Source organism: Delphinus delphis, chromosome 2 (genome assembly GCF_949987515.2).
Source record: "Delphinus delphis chromosome 2, mDelDel1.2, whole genome shotgun sequence".
Classification (NCBI taxonomy): domain Eukaryota; kingdom Metazoa; phylum Chordata; class Mammalia; order Artiodactyla; family Delphinidae; genus Delphinus; species Delphinus delphis.
In genome coordinates this window covers 23,288,379-23,310,954 of record NC_082684.1, presented here as the reverse complement: position 1 = coordinate 23,310,954, position 22,576 = coordinate 23,288,379, and the positions used below count along the sequence as shown (strand labels likewise).

General features: G+C 39.8%; 1 protein-coding gene across 2 annotated transcripts; it reads right to left on the bottom strand.

The window, feature by feature from the left end:
- Window positions 1-3,425: 3,425 nt before the first annotated feature.
- On the bottom strand, window positions 3,426-17,742 carry DIO2 (iodothyronine deiodinase 2). 2 transcript variants are annotated; one of them, XM_060004106.1, is made up of 2 exons: window positions 17,445-17,742; window positions 3,426-9,058 (listed from the first exon to the last, which is right to left on the bottom strand). In XM_060004106.1, exons 1-2 carry the CDS (start codon window positions 17,664-17,666, stop codon window positions 8,471-8,473), a joined length of 810 nt encoding a protein of 269 aa, XP_059860089.1. In that variant the 5' UTR covers window positions 17,667-17,742; the 3' UTR covers window positions 3,426-8,470. The 2 variants fall into 2 exon arrangements, with proteins under 2 accessions (XP_059860089.1, XP_059860090.1); XM_060004107.1 differs by having other exon boundaries at window positions 8,483-9,058.
- Between the last annotated feature and the right edge of the window lie 4,834 nt (window positions 17,743-22,576).

The following is a 22,576-nucleotide window of genomic DNA, read 5'->3' as shown; positions in this document are numbered from 1 at the left end:
TAGAGCACCTAAACCTCAAACAATTACGGTAGCAAGGGCAACCTATCAGGTATAGATAAATAGAAACACAAAAAGCAATGAAAACTTGGTGGCTGAAGTAGGAACACCTGATGAATAAACATCCTGCAGCATTTATTGGGGATGCCACCTCCTACAGGAGTGGCCTACGAGGACACCTAGGCCTGTGGTCTGTACACATGTTATTAAATTGCCTAAACTGCCTCACATGTGTTGTCTAAAATATATGAATCAAGATTTTTTGCCTCAATTACCTAGACTAAATCAACAACACAATCCACTCCATTCCATCCCATATCCATAATCATGGCATTAGGCTAAAGTTCTTATTTTTTTTGGAAGGAGAGGAGAAATAAGAAGGGGACAGCAAAGCCAGGAGAGGAAACAGAAGTTAAACTCCCTTTTCTAACTTTTTTTTTTTGGCCGCGCTGCATGGCATGCGGGATCCTAGTTCCCCGACCAGGGAGGGAACCCCAGCTCCCTGCAGTGGAAGCGTGGAGTCCCAACCACTGGAACGCAAGGGACATCCCCAAACTCCCTTTTATGAAGCAGGAATGGGAATGGGTGGGTTCCTGGATCCCTAGCATTCTTTCAGTCCACTCTCCCTGGTTTGGGCCAGTTAAAATGGCTACCATTTATCAAGAGGTACCTGAAATCTCTGCCACTACTCTAGAAGACCTAGGCAACTGCAAGACCCAGAATTGTCCCCCCTGGATATTTAAGCTACGTTGTACAAGTGTCAGTTTGGGCTCCAAGGGGATCAGGGCTCTAGCCAGTCTTGGTTCCTGAAGGTAGAACCATGAATTCCCAAAGTCTAGATGTGCAGGCTCACCCAGGACAGCTCATTAATTTCATAATAACAGACCCTGCATTTTCCTGATTAAGTTTTCAATTTTTTTCACTAGTGTATGTTGGGAATTTATTCTACTCTAGCAGATCTTCCTTTTGTCTCTTGCATAAATCTAGGCCACATCTTGACCAAGATGACTAAACCACAGTGAATCCTCACCCCTGTGAAAACTGGGAAAGAAAACTGGGAAAGGATTGTGAATGCCTTTGCAAAATGCCCCAATGCAACACATTATTATACTAAGGAATTTTATTACAAATTTTCCTGGAATATATTTCAGGGCTCAATGCTGGCTGGAAGACGCCCTTATTTTTAAAACACCCTTTTCTATGTTTCTTTTTCTCCAGTTCCTTCTACAAGTCCTTCTAGATGGAGTTAAATGGCAAAACTTCAAGGTTTTACAGTTCAGTATATTTGAAGATTATACATTAGATACTATGATGCTTAGATTTTTCATTTACCAGCCAGACTAGAAACACTTACAGTATGGGAAACCATGTTTTATACCATTTGTATATATACCCACCGAAGGTAGGTTTTGATGTTTTGATGACTAGTGCTTTATTTACAACAACAGGTGCCCAAACATTCACTGGTGACTTTATTGTTGGTTATTTAACTGTCTGCTCACCCCAAAGAGGAAGAAATACAAAGAAATACAAAACGTATCTCCTATCCTCAGTTCTCTCAATTTTTATGAATTGGATTGAATTCTCCCCTCTAAAAATCATCGACATATTTTAGTGTCTTTATGACTGCTTTGGCCTTCTTAGTCCCAACTAATAGACACTCTGTAAATACATACTGATAAAATGGGAGACATTCATCTTCTTCTCCATCTAAATCTTGCCCATCCTCCTAGGTCAATTCAAGTCCTTTTAAACTCCACAAAGTCTCCCCTGAGAGCTCTATCCTTTCTCTGAACTTGTTTTTAATGTTGTACCTATCCGATCACTTATTGAGGTGCCCCTCATTTTTAGGGAAGTTAAAAATAGTAGCCATTGAATTAATTTCTGATACCTTGTATATTCTCAGCATTTCTTGCTGTCCTTCTGGTAACAGACACTACTCCCTTGACAACAGAGTGAGCATGTTACACAAGCTGGTCCAGCTCAAGTCCTTCCCTCGGGATAGGTTCAAACTCTATCTGAGCCACCTGATAGTTAGAATAAGTGAGGAGTTTCCCCCAGCCAGGTTACCCAGCATAAGGAGAAGCTGGTCTGAAAGAAGAAGCTGACACCCAAAAAAGAGAAGAGACAAAAGACCTAGCAAGCACTGAAGATTTCTAAGTCACTGGATTTTGCTGTCCCTGAGGTAAGTTTCATCCCAACTATTTGCAAGGTTTGGTTATATCAGCCAATATATTCACTTTTTTTGTAGACTAACATCAGTTTGTCACTTGCAGTTTTCTTTTGTTTTTGTTTTTGTTTTTTTGCGGTACGCGGGCCTCTCACTGTTGTGGCCTCTCCCGTTGCGGAGCACAGGCTCCGGACGCGCAGGCTCAGCGGCCATGGCTCACGGGCCCAGCCACTCCGCGGCATGTGGGATCTTCCCGGACCGGGGCACGAACCCGTGTCCCCTGCATCGGCAGTCGGACTCCCAACCACTGCACCACCAGGGAAGCCCTTGTCACTTGCAGTTTTGACGAATCCATGACAGGTGCCTTGAGTGAGTCACGTCTTTGTGAGTTTAGTTTTACTGCTTTTGTACATCCCATTGCACTTAGCACAGGGTGCACCCTGCAAGGAATAGAAACTCAGTCAGTAGTTGTCAAAGTAATGATTCTTTAAATTTCCATTAAAATTCTGGAATATTATATGACACTACAAATATTAATTACTATGTGTAGGAAATATGAGCAGAAGTCTCAGGTACTAATACTGTGGTTAAGTCACCTGTTTTGGGGAACAAAATGCACATATTTAACCATGTTGCAAATATATTCCTTGTCATTAACAGGCCACTGCCTTCACAAACCATTCTTATCCTTTATATCTTCGCATAGTGGAAAGTGCTTGATATAAATGTTTTCAGATGTTGATGTTTTTATCACACACTATTGTACTACTGATCATGTAACAAATTATACACACACACATATATATACACACAAACACACACACATACATACATACATACAGTGTGTGTTATATGTACTGCTTTAACCAACTTCCTTGAAAGTTTTTTTATTGCACTTAGAAACTTGGGGTATAAATGTAACAAAGTAAAAGTTTGCTCCACAGTCTCTTTAACAGCCCCCCTTTCCATTAGTTCTGTGTGCAACTTGTTCATGAATATGGAAAGTATCTGAAGATTTTCTTTTAACTTGTCTTGATTTCCTTGAAGACTCTGGCGCACAGCATGAGATTAAAATAACCTGGCATTGCTGGTGATTTTGCCCACAAATACCAAGGAATAAATATTAGAATGATGGATTCCCTTTCCCTTGTCAACCATGAACATATTCCAGCCAGGGGCAAGGTCTAGAGAGTAAGTTAAAAATAAACAAACAGAACCAAAGAGTAACTTTATTCTTTTTATTCAAAGTTTATTAAAATACAAGAACAAATTTAAAAGCACATGTACCACTCAGCACCAATATAATAACTGATTTCTACTGATAATCTCCAAAGCATTTCTGTTTCTGCAGCTAGGAAGCAGAGATATACACACACACATTCTCACCACATTTACCCAGTACTCATAGCATCATGCCCCGAATATTCTCCTTGCTAGGGAGGCAAAGATGGGCAGAGGCAAACGAATGTGACTATATCCAACCACTAACTGAGTCGATGACTCTTTCGTCAGTAGTTATCATTTGCACACTAGTAACCTCTGCACATCCCAATCTCCCTATTTGGGCACCCGATTACTTGGGCTAGTGATAGAGTCTGGTGATGATGTGACGCAAATTTAAACAAAACTGGCCAACGTTCCCTACCCAATATCTTTTAATTGCTTTGGTTATAAAGTACTGGATACGAATGTCTTCACATCTTCCAATCTTAACACACACAAAAACCACACCGACCAGTGACATGGTCTGGAGAAGTCTTGAAACAATTTTATTTCTTTGCCACTCCCCTCTGTGGTCTTCTTTCATTTACGTGTTCACCTATTTGCTTTTCTGGGGGAAAAGGGGAGTTTTGTGCCAAAATAGTGACTTCATTAAACATCTCCTGGGTCTTCGAAGTCTCTGCAGCAAATAGTAAGTGAACTCCCTGGAGTTCTAGTGCAGCTGCCCAAGATGGGCAGAGAGCCCCAACTTGCACGAGCAGTATTGTTTGGAGATCTGTACATGTTTGCTATTGGTTCAGACTCACCTTGGAACAGAACTGGATCTTAAGTCTGAGACCTTGCTTCTAGTGCTATCCAGAACATAAGGCATCAGGAAGTGGCCCAATGTTTTGCTAAAGTCACTCAATGACACTCATCAGCCCTCCTCCAAAGGTGAGAAGTTTCTTTTCAAATCTTCCAGGATCAGTAGACCAAGCCCTCAGGGCCTAGTTCTTCCCAGTTAGCAACTTCCTGGATCTCCAAGTCCCTGTCCCCCTTCTTTCATAGGGGACCTCAGGACACTACCAAGACAGCGTGGGTCACCAAGCAGAGGTTGGTAATTATGCCCCATCTGGACTTACACAGGAAGACTGGGTTTAGCTTCTATTTTTAAGATAAAGGAAGAAGTACAGAGGAGGTTGTAATATAACTAAAAACACTTTAGCTCTGATTTTTGGCAGTATCATTTTAAAAAAAAACTCCTGGAATTAAAAATCTTATTGTTAATCTCCACTGCTCAGAGACATAACATTGGGTATATTCTGAAAAGCTCTAAGTGCTGGTAAAGGTTTTTATTAATTCTTCAGTGGGACAGAAGTTAGCGTCTACATTTTCCATTTTGCAATGGCCATGTGATTCTAATTAAGCTTATCTTCCAACTATCAATAAGAAATTAGGTAGAATAAAAGTCCATGTTTATCCTCTTATGATTTACAGAACAGGAAGTCCTGCACATCAGTGCGTTCTTCTTGCTGCGGACATGGCCCATAGTGCATGCTGAGGGCACCTTGTATCCAGCTGGGAGTTTTCCAAAAGGCGTAGACATTGCCTTTAACCTACCTCTCTGGTATTTTATGCATCAAGGCAGCACCCGTGCATGACCTCACCATATTTCATAATTTTTATTCAAGAGCCCAAAAAGTGAAATACACTCAGGCAAAATGAAAGACAGCAGGCCTTTCTTCTCTCCTTGATCACAGAATCAGCATTTCCTGGTTAATGGTAGGAGAACTTAACTAAATCAACAGACCATTTCAAAGTTGATGTTACCAAAAATCAGGGGTACATTCTATAAACAAGGCGAAGACAAAGGACCAGAGATCGAAAGTCATATGAGTTAAACGACTGTAACTTTAGCTATACAAAGCAAGAACAGCATTACTAACCTGCTTCTGAGGAGGTCAGTTACATTTTAGTATCTGTATCAAACACTTCTACCCTACCATGCAGACATTTCAGTCATGCCCATTCAAGAAAGTCATCCTTGATTCCACTAATGTTTTCTCTAAGCAATAAAATAAAGTAAGTTTTGAATAGTTCCAAGACATAAGTCCTTCAAACACTAAATGTCTGAGTAAATCCAGATGTTATAATAATACCTAAAATTGCTTGGAAACTATTTCTACAATGGACAAGCTAATCCAGTTTAAAAGACTAAACTGATAGCTCCATGTAAACATAGCCTATGGGGTGGGGGGCAAATGTTTAAGTATTAAAAAGAAGAAATCATATATATATGTTTATATATATAAGCTTATAATGTATAAGTTTATATATATATATATATATAACTTATAATTTTTGCCTTGTGAGAATAGGAACTACAATTCTTCAAAGAAACATACCTTATAAAAGATAGGATAGGTAGGGTGGGTATTGACAATCTAATAATTTCTCTGAACATACCAGCTAAACATTGATTCTCCTCTATCTCAAATAATGAGTTCTTGTTAAGTTCATAAAAGATACACCACAGGAAATCATAAAAGTTCATGATGAGATAAATAAGTTACATAATTATAGGCTTATCCTAACTCTGATAACATCAAGCCATTCTACATATTGTAGGATTCCTGAGCTTTGTCAATTTACTTTCTCTTCTGGCCCCCTAAAGCCTTTCTTCCAGTAACTCTTCTATGTTCCACTGAACATATCTTTGTCCCTGATAGTCAGCCTATGCCTCTGTATGTTTACTTCCGCTGCTTCACTTCTCCATTGCCCTATCCTCAGGGAGAAGAATTGCACACACACAACCTTCTCTTTCTTTAAAAATATATCACAGCTGGGTAGTTTTCCCATCATCCTTTTCCCCAGACGACTAGCACTGCCTGCCTTAGCCAAATCTCATCCCCCCACCAGCATCTCTAACATCCTGTTCCCTTATTGTACATGTAGAACAAAGGGGAATTTTAAGGACAACAGTGTGAGTGGGCTGCCACCAATTCTTCATTTTTCTTCTCCTGGGTACCACATAAATCTCAACACCATTTTGAAGATAAAAATCAGTGGGGTCCGCCGATAAGCCTTGAGTCACAGAGTTTAACTATTGAGGACTCAGAAATAATCTATTCTCAATGTGATTTTCCAGAAATTCATTAGATAATGTCACATTTTCAAAATTTGTTTCTTTGTGGGCGCATTTTGTAGAATTTAGAACAGTGGGAAACTTAAATGTTGCAGTTAAAAATAATCAGTTAAAATGGTGCTTTAATATCTAAACAATAAACTATGTAGTGATATGACTATTATGTTGCTCCATTAAAAAAAAATAGACTTTTGGTTCTTGTACACTCAGTTCCCACTTTTTTCTCATTTCAGGCAACTAGTTCAGGAAGGTAGTTTCAATTTTAGATATCTTTTTCTATTAGTTTTATTTTATGATTCAATTATTAATGGGATGGTCATAGGAACCTTTGATTGTACATATAAATATGGCCATATACTGTGATTTGATAACATCCTCAAATTTACAATAAAAAAATTAAGATACAAAATTGGTTGGTCTATTCTTTTGGAGGTTAGGATATTAGTTATTACTTATATTAGTTATGAGTAAAACTATAGCATCTTCATTTTAAAGAGAAATATGGTATATATTAAAATAGCATTATAAAAATGTACTATAGAGGCCTTAGATTACTATACCTCAGCTAAGAGGAACAAAGGAAAACCCAAGTCCAAATTCAAATATTAATGGGAATTCCATGGTACTGAGAATTGCCTTATAGCAAAGCCTCCAAAATCACTGATGGGAATTGTCTCAAACTTACTCTTCTTCCATTTTGCTCCTGAAGAAACCTTGTTTGTTTTCACCTATCATTCATTATAGTTCACCTACTTTGGGAGAAAAACAGTGCTGCAGCTGAATGGCCAGGGAACCTACATCCCACAGCAGCTGAGAATGTGTATATATAAAATATATACTGCTGAGCTCAGCATTCAGAGAACACTGCCATAGAGACCGAGACCAAGAAGGAGTGGGACCAGAGCAAAATCGTAGGGATGGAGAAGGATAGACCAGCACCACTGGACCCACTGGTTTTACCTTTCATCAGCATCATGGGGTATAATTCACCTACTGAAAATGTACACACCACAAACATGTTTCAAAAAGTAATACAAATATTAAAGCGTCTCTTCCCTCTCAATCTCTCCTTCTCCTCAATCTAGGAGTATATGATAAATACATTGATTTCATATGTATATTCTTGATGCTATTTTAGTGGAGTTTCTTCTTTTTCTAGCTTTGTGTATGTTTCCATGTTTCTGTGACTAACAAATTAGTCCCACTCTCTACAGTTGCAAGGTGAAGCACTATGAAGTCTCCTAATCTTTCTGCCGCCTCCTTTTCCTAGCTTGTCAATTCGATTTTCTTCTAGCACTTTCCCCACCTGCCTAGAAAGTAACCATCAGAGATCAGATGATCATTCTAACCCTCCAGGTAGGGACCATTCTTGGTATCTGAAAATATAGCTGCGAGTTCTGGGATATTTAGACTGGCATAGAGCACCACATGGCTAGAAACTAGAAGATCAGAGACTACTGTGACATGTTAAACACCAAGGTCCTAACCACACGGCCTGGGCTTGAAGATTCATTATAAGTAAACATTTGGGAATTATCCAGTTGGGCTCTATCCATGCTGAAGAAAGCCTAAGCAATACCCCATATAGTAACAAGGATGGTAGTTATTCAGGTAAGTCTTTTCTTCAGGTCCCAAGGCATGAATCAGAGGTATCACTTCTTTTTCAGGGCAGAAAGGAACACATGCTGAAACAAGGTTTCTTCCTCTCCATCTTGGGATCTTTTCATTCAGGGCTTTTCACCAGGAAGAGAAGTAACGGGGCTACTATTTAGCCAAAAGCCATTTAAGTGGTGAAAGTAGTATCGAGATGTTAGAGGTTTATGTTCTTCTGACACGTAAATTCCTGTCTTTCAGTGAGACAATGGGACTCAGTTGAAATAGTGGATTCAGTTCTTAGTTTCCTTGTCTTTACATAACTTAAAAAAAAAAATCTCTATTACAATCATACCTTTAACCAGCTAATCTAGCTTTCATCTCTTGCTGAAATTCTTCTCCAGCCAACGCCGGACTTCTTGAAGGTTGTAGTAGAAGGGGCCCTTTCCTCCCAGATAAGCAATTTTCTGTCTCTGCACAATACACACACGTTCAAAGGCTACCCCATAAGCGACATTGGCATTATTGTCCATGCGGTCAGCCACAACTTGGCACTGGGGCGGCAAGGAGAAACGCTCCATTAGCTGGTGGGCTGCTGCACATCGGTCTTCCTGGTTCCGGTGCTTCTTCACCTCAAAAGACAAAGAAGAATCCCCAGGCACCGCCCAACCATCTGAAGGATGAGCCTCATCAATGTAGACCAACAGGAAGTCAGCCACTGATGAGAACTCTTCCACCAGTTTGCTGAAGGCTGGCAGCTGGTTAGTAAAAGGAGGTCAAGTGGCTGAGCCGAAGTTGACCACCAGTGGGCGCTCAGGGCTGGCAAAGTCAAGGAGGTGGCACTCAGCTCCATCAACTGTTTTCTCATGGGCACCATTTCCACTGCTGTCATCTCCTTCAGGATTGGAGACATGCACCACGCTGGAGTTGGGAGCATCTTCACCCAGTTTCACCTGGTGGTGAAAAAAAGAAAGAGGGAGAGAATACCACATTGAACACATTGTCACTTTAATTCACTCTGTATAGAAACAACTGGCTCTAATAAAATGTGGTATTTCCTTCAGAGGATATGGTAAACATATATTGATTTGAGTAAAGAGCCATTGTGGCAGGTAATATAATGAATGGCCCTGAAGAGACTAAAAGTCCTTTTCATTCTGTATAGTCACTAAAGGTAATTATTTTCATGATTGAAGGCGCTGCAGTTAACTCTCTTCATAATTAAGTTGAGACTGGTATTCTTTACTATCCTTATTTTGTGTCAGTGCTTAGCACACAATATACAACAAATGATTAATTGCCTTCATTTTTGTGGGGTTTTTTGTTTTTTGGCCGTGCCCTGCAGCATGCAGGATCTTAGTTCCCCAACCAGGGATCGAACTCGTGCCCCCTGCAATGGAACTGCGGAGGCTTAACCACTGGACCACCAGGGAAGTCCTTGCCTTCATTTTAAAAGTAAAAAGTGAATGGTCCACTTTAAAATAAATTATCAGAATTGTGGGACATAGTACCTCTTTCTGTATTCCCACTTCTGAATTCTAAAGTACTCAGAAAAGACCTTTATTTTCTTGCCTGATACTAAGTCATTTAAGCTCAACCAATGGACAAGGGTACCAGTGGGCTCTATTCCTGCCCAGAACTAGAAAACCGGGGGTCCACCATTTATAAGAAGAGCTACTCTCATTTAATCTCTTCAGTACTTCAGCTTTCCCATCTGTAAAATGGTGATAACAACCCCTATCTTCCTCATACGGTTATAGGAGGATGACACAGGAAAAGAGCTTTGTACACTATAAATCATTGTGGGTGTGTAGTTTGCCATTATAGATGCCACCCAAAAATGTGAAACAGAATACTATTTTCCTGACCAATTCTCTGTTTAAAAAAATATCTACTGTTAGAAGTGATTTGAGCTCTCCTCAGTGTGACATCCTTCCCAAAGACTTCTATGGCTACTGAATACTTTGGGGTTCTTTTGACTAGAACCTCGCCATTTCCATTAAACAAACAAATGAGTGAACAAAAACATAAAATTTTACTTTCTGCAGAATTCTACTTTTAATTTCTCATATTACATGTGTTTTTTGTTGGTTTCACTTTTTTAATCTAAGAAGTCACAAACCATTTACTTTTCTACCACACATTTTATTATCAAGTTCCTCTGAATTATAAAATACTCAGGCAGAAGAGGTATAGAGGAAAATTGTTCCAGGTACCCTCTTTGCACGTAGTTTAAATTGTTGAACACAGACTGAAAGAAAGTTTGCTGGTCTTTGAATCTGTAAACTGATAATAAAAAGCAGGCAACATAAAAGAGCCAATTACTTCAGTTTGAATTAATACAATTGGATCTTCCCCTAGAATGCTTTAATCAAAGCCAGTAACACTGGGGACAACTTACAACAGTATAGTTGATTTTTATACACTATCCTTAACATTATAAAACACTTCCAACTGGATCGACTTTTTCCCCTCATATAAATACCACCACATATAACATTGCTGTTAATTGAAGTCACTTAGAAGTGAATTGTTAAAAACTCAACAATCCGAACTGACAAAAAAAAAAAGCACTCAAGGGCTTTTATTCAGAAGCTTCTATCTGATGTTAATGCATAACTCATTTTAACTGCAGAGGAAGAGGTAAAGAAGCCCTTTCTCTCCCTTGTGAAAAATCCTAGCAGGGCAGGTCTGAAACAAGTACTGTTAGTTTTCTAAAAGAAATCTTAGAATAACAAATTTCTTTCTTAGAAAAGGAAGCTGTTGGTGTGGTTTAAATAAGTTCATTTGTTTTCAGTCACTATCAGGAAGAAAGTTGTTTTATGTGTATTTTCTTGGTTAATTTGCAAGTGACACTAGGTGAAGAAACCGAATAAGCCACTTTTAGCTGGACTGTTTTATATGAGCTAGACTTGTCTCTGAGGTTTTAAAATATACTTAAAATTTAAAGATATATACATTTTAAAGGTATTATAAACTTTTAAATCTATGGGTTCTTTTTGTACTTCTTTGTAGATTTAGGTAATAGGTAGCGTTACCATCACCTTCTCGTTAGATGTTTCCCACGTCAAATAGCAATAATGATTCTAGGACGGCTGCTTTTAACAATATCGTTGTGCTGTGTTTTGCAACACACTGTGATATAACGATCTGAATGCATTCAGATCAGTCTGAATCCATTAGTTGTTTTAGCAACTTCTCATTAAGTGAGCATCCCATACACAGGAGAAAAATCATCTCTGGACTACAGACTTGGAGGTTCTTGGTAGGTAAAAACATCCACCTGCATTTCTGAGTCATTTTTAAGAATTCTGAGCAACTGTGCTGCCTTGTTAAATGGGCCTCTGTCGCCCCTGACTCTCACCCAAGCTGAACTGTTGATCCTTGCATTATTCCTGATTATTCAACTGAGTAATCTAATCTGACTTCAGTCACAGGTGACACTCTTGTTACCTGTAATTAATTTTCTTGGAAAGGTAAAGCACCTTCTCCTTCTCCTTAGTGACAATGTATCATCCAGCCACATAATTCTTTTCAAAATACAAACAGACTAGTTCAACTTAGAAAACTTAGAACAAGTACAACATCTTAACTTTAAAATCAAAAGTGAGGAAAGTTACCAAGTACGTAATGCTCTTTGGTATTTGGGGGAGGGGGGTGGTGGGAGGTGTTGGTATTTTGTTAAGCTGGGGGAAAATTTATACATACACTTTAAAATTTTTTATTACATACATTATTGTTACTATTAATTGTTGCTATAATCCTAGGTAGAGGTCAGTGAAGAATTTTAGGCTTAATAATAACCTTAACCTACACTGAACACAATCACATTTGGGTGATGGATGAGCTAACTGAGGCAGCTTATTTAGAAGAGCGAATCCTGGATCCCACTGTAGAGTACCGCCACGATCGACACCTAATGCTGTTGATCTGTTCTTGATTATCTCAGCTGGTCAGTGCGTAAAATGAAAGTAACCAAATCCTCTTCATTTTGTTGAGCAGCCGTAGGACTTGACTGCAGGTTAGAATGTCATAAACAGAATTATCCTTTTAATGAGCATGACTAGGTAAGAGAAAATGCACAGGTAAGAACAGTGCTATTAATAAAACTACAAGGGAAAAACACACACCCATTTTTTGGAAGTCCAGATGTGAGTAGACCAGTAGTCTGCTTTTATAAGTGTCACAGACTAATCATAAAATTTGTCCATCTTTGCTAAAAACTGCTGATAGAGGACAATTTAGCAACAATAAAGAAAAAAAAACTTTAACAATTAAAAAAGTGAAAGTCTGTCTTAAACTGAAAAAAAAGAATCTTTTAGAAGGACATTATTGTTCATTTCTCGTCTTTCTATTCGGTCACCATGAAAATTAAATACGTATTGTGACCAAAGTTACAAATGGAGAGTTTCTTGGTTTGCTTGGCTTTTCACCCTGCTGAGATGGAATGGGAGAACCACCATTGTCTTCAATGATGGAAGATCTTTGCTTTCCTCAGGAGCAAATCATTCCTTGACAAAAAGCCAGAATGATGAAGAAAATAAAGTTGGTCCCATAATAACATTTAGGCTGCAGGAAAGAAGCGCGACAAAAACAGGTTATCCCCTGGTACTCCCAAACTTTGTTTTAATTTCCCACAGTGGCACAGAAAGTCTCCTGGCCACAAGTTACCTATCATCTTAATTTCTCCTTCTTAGAGGGTTTGTGTTTGGTTTTTGTCCTTAATGAGACATATTTGCCAAAGAGGCATTCAAAAGGCATTTTTTACTCTTGCGGAAGAGTAATTAGGTCGGTACCTCTTTCCCTGCCAGCATTAGCCGCTCTAAAGAGAACCCTGCCCAGTATTTAATGCCCAAACACAAGCATCATTTCCACTAATTGGTCTTGAAGTTCCGATGTTCCCAAAGGGTCTCTTTATTTTGCAAGGATCAGAAAGGACATACGTAAAATGTAATATCGTCATCATTGACTTTTCTCTCTCTCATCTGCACTATTACGGTTGTCCTTTCTTATGTTTTTATAATCAACATGAACACAACACCAACAAGGGAGGAAAATAAAGGGTTTGTATTTTTACAACAGAAGACATCTCTGGGCCAAGCTCAAATGTTGTGATAGCCATATTTATAAATATGAACAAGAATGTAAATATATGACATATATTTGATTCCCTTGATGATGGGATTCCTTTCGCTGACAGTTTTCAGTGCATGGGGAAAAGGATAATGCTGCTTTAGCATGTGGACTGTGAAATGCAGGGCAAGGGGAAAAAAAAGAAAGAACCATTCATCAAGGAGAAGCTGGAAATAGAGCATATACTACTAACCTTGTTTTTTCTCTTCCACAGCCTGAGAAAGGCTTCTGGACAAAATATCACCTAATCTCATGATCGAAAGCAAAGCAGATGATAAAAATGGGGTAGGTATGTGGCAGAATTATTTTTACACATCCTTTTTGCTCTCCAAAGCCCTGGAATGGCTTTATTAACTGTCAGGAAATTTCAAATTCTTTGACAATAATGACCAGCCTACATCAATGTCCTTACAAATGTGGCCAAACAATTATTAAGCAGCATTTTAACCATTTATATTCAAATTGGCCCAATAAATCAGCGTTGAAGGATAAGCTACCTACTCCTTCCTCTGAGTTCAATTCCCTGTTAGCTATTCTCTTGTTGATTTGTAACTTCAAAAATATAGCTCTAAGCTCTATCACTTCCCAGTGTTTTATCCAAGTGATGGACAAGCTCTGGCTGTAGCCTTCTTTGTGTTCTTTTCGGAATGTTTCTTTCTTAAAAGAGCCATTTTCCATTGTAGAAACGAGTGTCAAAAGGCTGAGGTGAATGAAGAGGAGGAAGAGAATGTTAAAGAGACCCTTTCAAAACCAAAATTATATGTTCAAATGAATATGTTTTCTGTGCCACAGCAATATTGACCATGTAGAAGCTAAACTGCTTGTCAGCATCTATACTGTGTGTTTACTTTTACACTTCATTTAGGTGGGAGCCAGGCTCCCAGACAGAGTAGTTTGTTTACTGGTTGTATTTTTGAGTCTTTGAGCACCAGCACAAGGATGCAGTGTTAGATGCAATGACACTGACTAGGGAAAACTTAAATAATAAACATCTGTTATACACCTCAGTCTCTCACAAAATTCAGTAGATTTTCTTTTTCCTCCAAATCTTGCATGGACCTCCCTCTAACCAAACCCAAACTGTCTTTAAAGGCTTCCCTATAAAGTTAATTTTAAATCCCATTCAACATTTTAATGAAGAAGGGTTTTTTGTTTTATTTTGTTCTAATTTGTTTACATTTCTTTGTTGCCTCTTGTAGGAGCCAAACACAGGCACAGCGCTTTTACTGCACTTTCTCTAAATAGCTTCCCAAGTATCTGCCATTCAACAACCGGGAGAATTGGAAATGACATGCCTCATCGTATGGCGTGTGCACATGCCTCACCCTGCAAAACTCCGTTTCTGGGGGTGGCAGCCTCAAAATAACGCAAGTCAGGATTGTGAAACACTGTGATGCCGTCTCAAACAGAGACTCCTCCAGTGTGTCTCTAGACAGGGCTACACCCAAAGGCAGTGGCACAGGTGACAGTAGCATTTGGGGAAGTGATTCAATCTGTTTCACAGATTCTGAGTGACCCTCAAGTGCCACCACAGCCGCGAACGCCCGCCCTTGCTACACTTGGAGACAGAAGGAGACCTAAACTCAGTGCAAGCTGTGTTCACCATGCTTCCATCCATCACACACCCAGTCCAGCCTTATCTCTGGACATATGGGTTCTTGTGTTGCTTCTTCTCCTGGCAGCTATTATATAAGTCATAAAAGCAAACATAATAATGTCAGTCATGAACTTGGTCACTAATCAAATCAGTAGACAGAAACAATACAGGAGAAGAATACACGAACCGTGTGCAAAAAGGAAAACAAATTACTCATCCTTCTCAGTCTCTCAGCGTAGGGATAACGAAATATTGCGACACAACGAAACACTATACATTGGTGAAAAAATAAACAAATGATCAAGTTTATTAGAGGCATTTGTTTCCTTTTCCCTTTTTATTTCAATAAGCTGCTTAATAGGAGAAACGACCTCACTTAATATTTGTGGGTAACATAAACCCCCATATTTTATGTGAGAATATACATGCATACAGGTAAAATTCTCCAAAGCAGTGCCTTTTCTTTTATAGGCAGAAGTCACTTGTCTTTGCAAAAAGTAAGAGTTTAATATGCTGAGACCAAATAACTGACATTGCCCTGTTATCTCCTAACACCTATGAAATACAGGTATAGATGAGGGAACTTCCTAATTCATAACATGCCTGACATACTTGTGCGTGCACACCCCACCCTCCTCCAAATTCTCTACCCCCAGAACAAAATGTGAACATTTCACATTCAGCGTATGCATTTGTGGAAATGAAATGATCATCTCAGTATGTCCTTCCCACATCTCCCATTCACCCCATGTACATAATATAAAGTGAGTTTTTACTGTTAGAACTTTGAGCATCGTTTCGAACTATTATAAAGAAATTTTCACTTACTAAGAAGAGCTCTTACTATGTTCCTGTCTTTAGGACAACAAATGCCAACCTTCTGCAGGTTGCTCTCAATAACAAAGACATGTACTGTAGGAACACTTCCCTAATCCACCATGAGTATTCTCGTCTTGAACACTTATTTGATTTTCAATGGAAGGATCCTGCTCTGGATTCCTTGCTACTAGAAATTACTTCTTTTCCATTCCTGGTGCATAGATTTTTTTTTTTAATTTTTATTTTATATTGGAGTACAGTTGATTAACAATATTGTGCTAGTTTCAGGTGTACAGCAAAATGATTCAGTTATACAAATACGTGTATCTATTCTTTTTCAAATTATTTTCCCATTCAGGTTATTACAGAGTGTTGAGCAGAGTTCCCTGTGCTGTCCAGTAGGTCCTTGTTGGTTATCTGTTTTAAATATAGCAGTGTGTACATGTCAATCCCAAACTCCCAATCTAACACTTCCCGCCCACCCTACCCCCCTTGGTAAGCATAAGTTCCTTCTCTAGACTTATTTTTCTAGTATTTATTTATGGAGGACTCATTCTCCTTCCCCCTCTTATTCTGAGTTCTCCGGCTCTGTTTCTGAGGTATTGCCTGCCTATAGTACACCACTTCACTAGCTCCCATATTCTTCTCAAACTCCCTTCCTGGCATCTCGGACAAGGTCTCTCAATACTGTTAGGGAAAACCAAGAATGTCTGCTTTGATACTAGCTTTTGCCAGATGAGTCAATTCTTCCTAAGCCCAGGGACATTCAGGAGTCCCACGGGCACAGGGAGAGACAGCAAACTGACAAAGGACCAGTGCCCTTTCCTCTTTGCCCCTTAAGAAGATCTGAGCTGAGGATGCGTCACCATCTCCAAACAGCATGCTTCACTTAGAAACAAAGATCACTCTGGTTTTGAAAGGGCAGCCCCTGGGACGCAGCTTCTGCAGGTAAGTGAGGCGACTGCTACAGTGTTCCAGGCACCAGTTATAAGAGCTTTGAGGTTGCCATGAACCATAGATTTATCTGCTCTTTCTAAGACAACTTACTTAACTTTTGAGAAATAAAGCAAATGTGGTTTCTCTAACAAAGTCTGGATTTTTGACAGCTAGTTCTCAGATCTTTCTTCTTCAAACAGATATCTAGTAAGTCCAGACTCAGTGCCTAATAACTGCTTCAAAAGGTTCTAATCCAAATCAAGGTAGATGATGGTGCACACAGGCTTGCTCTCATTAACTCTTACTTCTACCAGAAACGAAGCAGCCACTCTGCTAAATGATACCTGCTGTTATTATTTTGTGAAATCTTGCCAGCTCCCTGAGAGTTTTGAGTGGTGTTTTCTTTTTTTCTTGCTTTTTAATGCCTACCCATTGAACTGTCTTTCCTAATGCACCTCACATAGCCTTTCATCAAGCAAAAAATGCCAGTTCGTGACAAGAGCAGAATAAATGCAGCCGTCTGCCCTCCCCCAACACTTTCTGACTTTTCTCAAAGTTATTCTACAGGCACCAATACCTCCCACTCCAAAGTCACAGCAAGCCATTAACGACCCTTATTAGGAAGACTCCTTCTCAGGTCACGCAGTCACTGTGACTTAATACCTGTCATCCCCAGATCTACTGTGTGTGACAGGTGTAGAGAGCAGACACAGGAGCAACCTTGAGCATAACCGCTAGGCCCCCAAATAGGGCTGCACCGTTCTCACTCCAGTGCTCCAGCTGGCACCCGGCCCCCCACATTCCAGCCCCTGCCCCGGCCGCCCTGCGGAGAAGCCCCTCTCGGCGCAGCTCACCTGTTTGTAGGCATCGAGAAGGAAGCTCTTCCAGATGCAGCGCATCCCCTCTGAGGTCAGCATGCGCCTCCACTCCCCGCGAGTGGACTTGGAGCGGCTCAGCAACAGCACCACGTGCTTGAGGAGAACGACCGAGTCATAGAGCGCCAGGAAGAGGCAGTTGGAGAAAAAAACTGGCAGAATCTGCAGTGTGATCAGCAAGTCTACGCTGAGGATGCCCATCTTCTCTGCCTCCTGGGTCAGTTGCCTTGTGCGCTCTGGTTCCCCTTCACCCTCTTATTTAAAAGGGGGGTGGTGATTGAGGGGGTGGGGGAGGGGAGGGGGGAGGTTGGGGGTGGGGGGAGAGGGAGAAAAACTAAATTAAAAGGAAGCCCAAGTTGTCTCCTTTTTCAAAGAAGCAGAAATGGCAAGACCAAGTCCAGTCTCTCCAGCCCAGCAGTTGGAGTGTGCCCATCAATTCATTCAATTCGGAGCTGCTGCTTTTTTTTTTTTTTTCAGGATTTAAGATGTTAAAAAAAAAAAAAAAACCTGGCGTACCCGTCCCTAATCCAGTTACCCCTCTCAGAGTCGGTTAAAGACAGGCAGTTCTACTTTCATTTCCAAGCACCTATGAGACTGTGGCAGAGATTGCAAAATTTTCTTTAGCTTTTCATTGTCTCTATGTTCAGAAACGTAGCCTGTTTCTTTCTAGAATTGCCAGAGTTTTTAAAATGTGCTTTAAGGGTAGTTTTTTCCCTTCTTTACTCCGTTTACACACACTTTCTGTTCTCCTTCTCCCAGCCTGTCTCACTCTCTCCCTTCCTCAGGAGCGACTGACTGACTTCTCTCTTTTTCCTCACTCCCTCTGGCTTTTCCTTCGTGCTATCTGTCTGTGGTGCAAAGTGCCTCTCTCTGCAGCCCAGTGAGTCTCCCTGAAGCCTTTTATACATTCCCTGGCTAATTGCTGCAATAGAGAAATGAAAGCCTAATCTTGGTAAAGATCTTGACGTCATTGAGAAAGAGGGCTTTACTTTGGCCAGGACTGCAGTGAATAGAAAAGCAAAACTCGGCAACTTTTTTTTTTTTTTTTTTTTTAGGAGGTGGGGTGGGGGGCAGAGGGACAGTGGAATTTTGCTTTGTGATTTAAAGAGAGAGAGGGAAAAATATTAATACCTTTGAGGGTTTTCAGGAAATGCTCCCAAACTTTGGGGAAAGTTACTTAATACAATGTGTAGATTGACAGGGAAACTCTCTCTCCTCTGATTATTATTATTGTTATTGTTTATTTATAAGGGGTTTGGGAAAGAAAGGATCCTGCAAGGCGAGTAGAAAAGAGGAAGATTAATCGTAGATGGTCTCTGTTCTATTTCTTGGAAGATGTGAATGCTTACCTTCCATCTTTACACCTATATACTATGACTGTCTCCCGTCAGATTTGTGACCTAAGCTCTTTAAATATTTTTGAGTCATAACCTTATTTAAGAAAATCCAAAGTGAATTGTGAGGTGGAAAACTTTTAAACTCTTTGAGTACCACCACAGCACTTTTCTAAAGCTTCTTGTTGAAAATTAGTACAAGTTTTCTTTTTAGTTTTACTGAAGCTTCCAATGAAAAAAAGAAAAAAAAGAAAATCTTCTAGACATGAAAGTAGCTGGGTGACCAGACCTTCTTTTAGTTCCATTTTGCCTATATGCAGATTACATAAAATTTTTTATTAAGTGGCATTAAGCATAAGGATAAGAAATAAATTCTTTATAAGAGAACTCTTTAATTTCTGCAATTGCCCTGCTTCTGTTAACCTAGCCCCTAAGAGACCTGACACTTTAATGAACCTTCTTTTTGCTTGAAAAAAAAAATGTAATTAAATTTGTAGGTGGTTAAGAGCAGACTTTGAATTGGCTCAAGAGTCACACTGACCATTGCTCAGTGGCTTGCCTCTCCCACTAGCCTCCAAAACTGACAGGTACTTAGGCAGACAATGCTTTGGCAGAATGCCACGGCCCCCATCCTGTTCTAGTTTTCCTTCCTCACTTACCTAACAGATCACCTCTAGGAATTATGTTTTCTTGGAAGAAGGAGTGGCAAGTACAGACATTGGGGTGGAGATATAGAATGTAAATTGAAAATTAATTAGCTGACTTCTTCGTGTTCACGGAGCTCTCATTAAGCATGAGTTAAGCAGTGGGTGCAAATACATGGTCAGTACATTTCTGTGTTTTGTCCCTGTGGTTAAAACCTGCAAGATCAGAGAACTAATTTAAAAGCCTAGAGTAGGGGTCATTAACTGGTGGCCCCATGGGCCAAATTCTGCATGCATATGCATTTTATTTGCTTGGCACAGTGCTTTTTGCCTTTAATAAAATAATTGAATGAGAGTGCCTTTCGGTTCCGAGAGACCAGAGTTTCCTGTCGGCTTTGTTCGCTGCTATCTCTCAGCAGTTAGAACCATGCCTGGCATGTAGTAAGTGCAAGGAAGGTGTCCTGAATGGATAAATGGGCCAGGCATGCATTGCTCCACACCAGGGGCACCATTCACATACCATATGTTGTGACCATGACTGGGGTACCCCAGAATTGTGTGCATCCTGGTGGACTTGGGTGTGGCCCTCCCCACTGACACAACCCTCACTATTCCCTATTGTCCTAAAAACCTGATTCCTTCATTTTTATCATCAGTTTAGCCCATGACAAGTTTTGGATTTGCATCCCATGGACTAAATTTTTAGAGAAGACTTCAAAGCCTAGAAAAATGAACATAAACCACATAGAAAAATATTTTTCCTATGACTAGCATACATTGTTAGCAAACGATATTATTTGTATACATAATATATATTTACTCCATTCATTCTCTCAGTCTTCTCCTTGTGGAAAAAAAAAAAGGACAAAAAAGGGAGGTGGCAACATGGTATTTTAACTGGTATAGATGGGAAAGCTACGGTGCCAGACGGAGTGCCAGCCAACAACGACAGAAGAAGGTGTGGACTCAGGAAATGACACTTCCACTCACCGCCCAAGCCTTAAAATCTCACCCCTTCTCAGACATTCATTTTGCCCTGTTTGAATTAAACCAGTGCTCCTTTAAGGTAGAGATTTCTTGGCAGCTATAAACCAATTCTCCCTCACTTGTCATTTGCTTTCAATGAGAGGCGTATGTTTGGAAATGGCAAGACAAGGAGGAGGATTGGTAGAGAATCAGAAAAAATGCCTTCTTTTTAAATGCAAAGTTCAAGGCACGTGCAGACTACAAATGGTTATAAATCAAAATTTTTTTCTTTTTACAAAGTCAGAAGTGTTTGAGAGGTTTTTTTTTTAAAAAAAGAAGAACAAATTGGCAGATAGCCAATCTGATTGTGACATTTCTCAGACTTCTTCTGTCATTTTCTTTAAATGAATGAATAAATAAATCACAAAACCGAGAGCCTTTCTTTTACTTGTTAGACAGTCTGTCCAATCTAGAAATTACATTTCTCCAAAGCTATTTCTCTTTTTATACATGATTCACAACTGCTTGTTCTAATTATTAATAATATTTAGCACTTTATAGCACTTTGATCTTCAAGTAATTTTATACCAATTAAGTAACAAAAACAACCCATAAGGTGATAGAGTATGATTTGTCCCATCATGTAAATGAGAGAAAGTAGATCATCAAGGTTGTAAAGTCAGAGCTGGTGTTGGGATATTTTTCCCAACTCTAAACCTCAATGCTTTCCCTATATGACTATTTTATTGGTCCTGGTCGTAACTCTGAGAATGAAAACCCTTGCCCAAAGGATATCTGGGATTTCACATGTGTTTAATATTGCCCCAATTCAAGCTCCTGGTTCCATTTGAAAGGCTTGGATATCTTCTTGGTCATGTAAGTGTTCTTAGCAATCAACACTGTAACACTGTAATGAGTTAAATGCAAACCAATGTGTGGTATGTTGGTTGAATTTCCCCACACAATGCTGTACACAGGTTTTAAATTCCAAAGAGAGGTAGCCTAGAGAAAAATGCTTTAGGCTTTTTAATAAGAACAGAACCACTGTAAAATTGTTTAATTTTTTTCCCTTTTCATAGTTTGAGAGCAGCATGTCGTACCATAGCGTCCTTCCGTTTGGAAAAATAAGCATATGAGTGATAAGGCTTCCTTTGGTCCACTTTTTGACTCTTAAATTTAGATTAAGAAAATGAAGTTGGATAACCTGAAAGCACACCTGGAGATTTCAAGGATGGAAGCTACCACTACTCTTTCCTTACTGTTATCTGAAGGCAGCAAAGGGCATTCAAGAACACTATGGAATTCATGCTGTGGATTTTCAAGTGGTCTTAGTTTCATAAAATTTTATTCCTTCCAATTCAAGTGATTTGCTAAATATAATTTTTGAATGGAGATTAAATTTTACTTTAATAAAAACTTGTCTAATAAATATATTATAAATCCAATAATGTCTGGTCAGGACAGGTGCATTGATTCTGGGTTTGGAAATATGACTGCCGTACATATAACGCCCTGCCCCCCACCCAAATAGTGCGCCTCTTACCAGAGAAGGAAATCACAAACTGTACAACCTCCCATATCTAGTGACCCCTGACTGTGCTGAGAGTGAGTTATAATGAAGGGTTTACACCACAACTACTGAATCACTCAAAATTCCCTGTGGGCCCATCCATTCTACAAACACAGCCATGTTCCCTGCCCTGTGATGAAAGGAGAAGCTCAATGGATAAAACAGACAACCCCAGAGTAAACTCTGACACACCTTGAGCAAAGCAGCTTAGGGCTGGGGTCGAGAAGGCGGACGCTCTGGGTGGTATGAGAATTCTATCCCAACAGCCCAGCCGTTCTTAGGTCCCTTTGCAAGCCCTGGCAGAGAGCGCAGTCTGAGGTGTTAATGCATTCTTCCCTCAGGAACTGCTGCTGCTCTTTTTTCTTCCAGGCCACCTACTGGCAAAACAGAGAAGGAAAAGAAAAGGGAAAACACAGGAGGAGGGGAAAGCAGAAATGGAGAGAAGGAAGATGAGGAGGGTGGAGAGGAGAAACAGGAATGTAGAAAAAAGGAGGAGATTCGATGAATTGCCTGCAGAGGCTGCCAGCCAGAGAGCCAATTAATGCCAATTGTGGCAATGCTTTTTGTGAGGAAGACAGCTGTCCAGAAACTGGATGG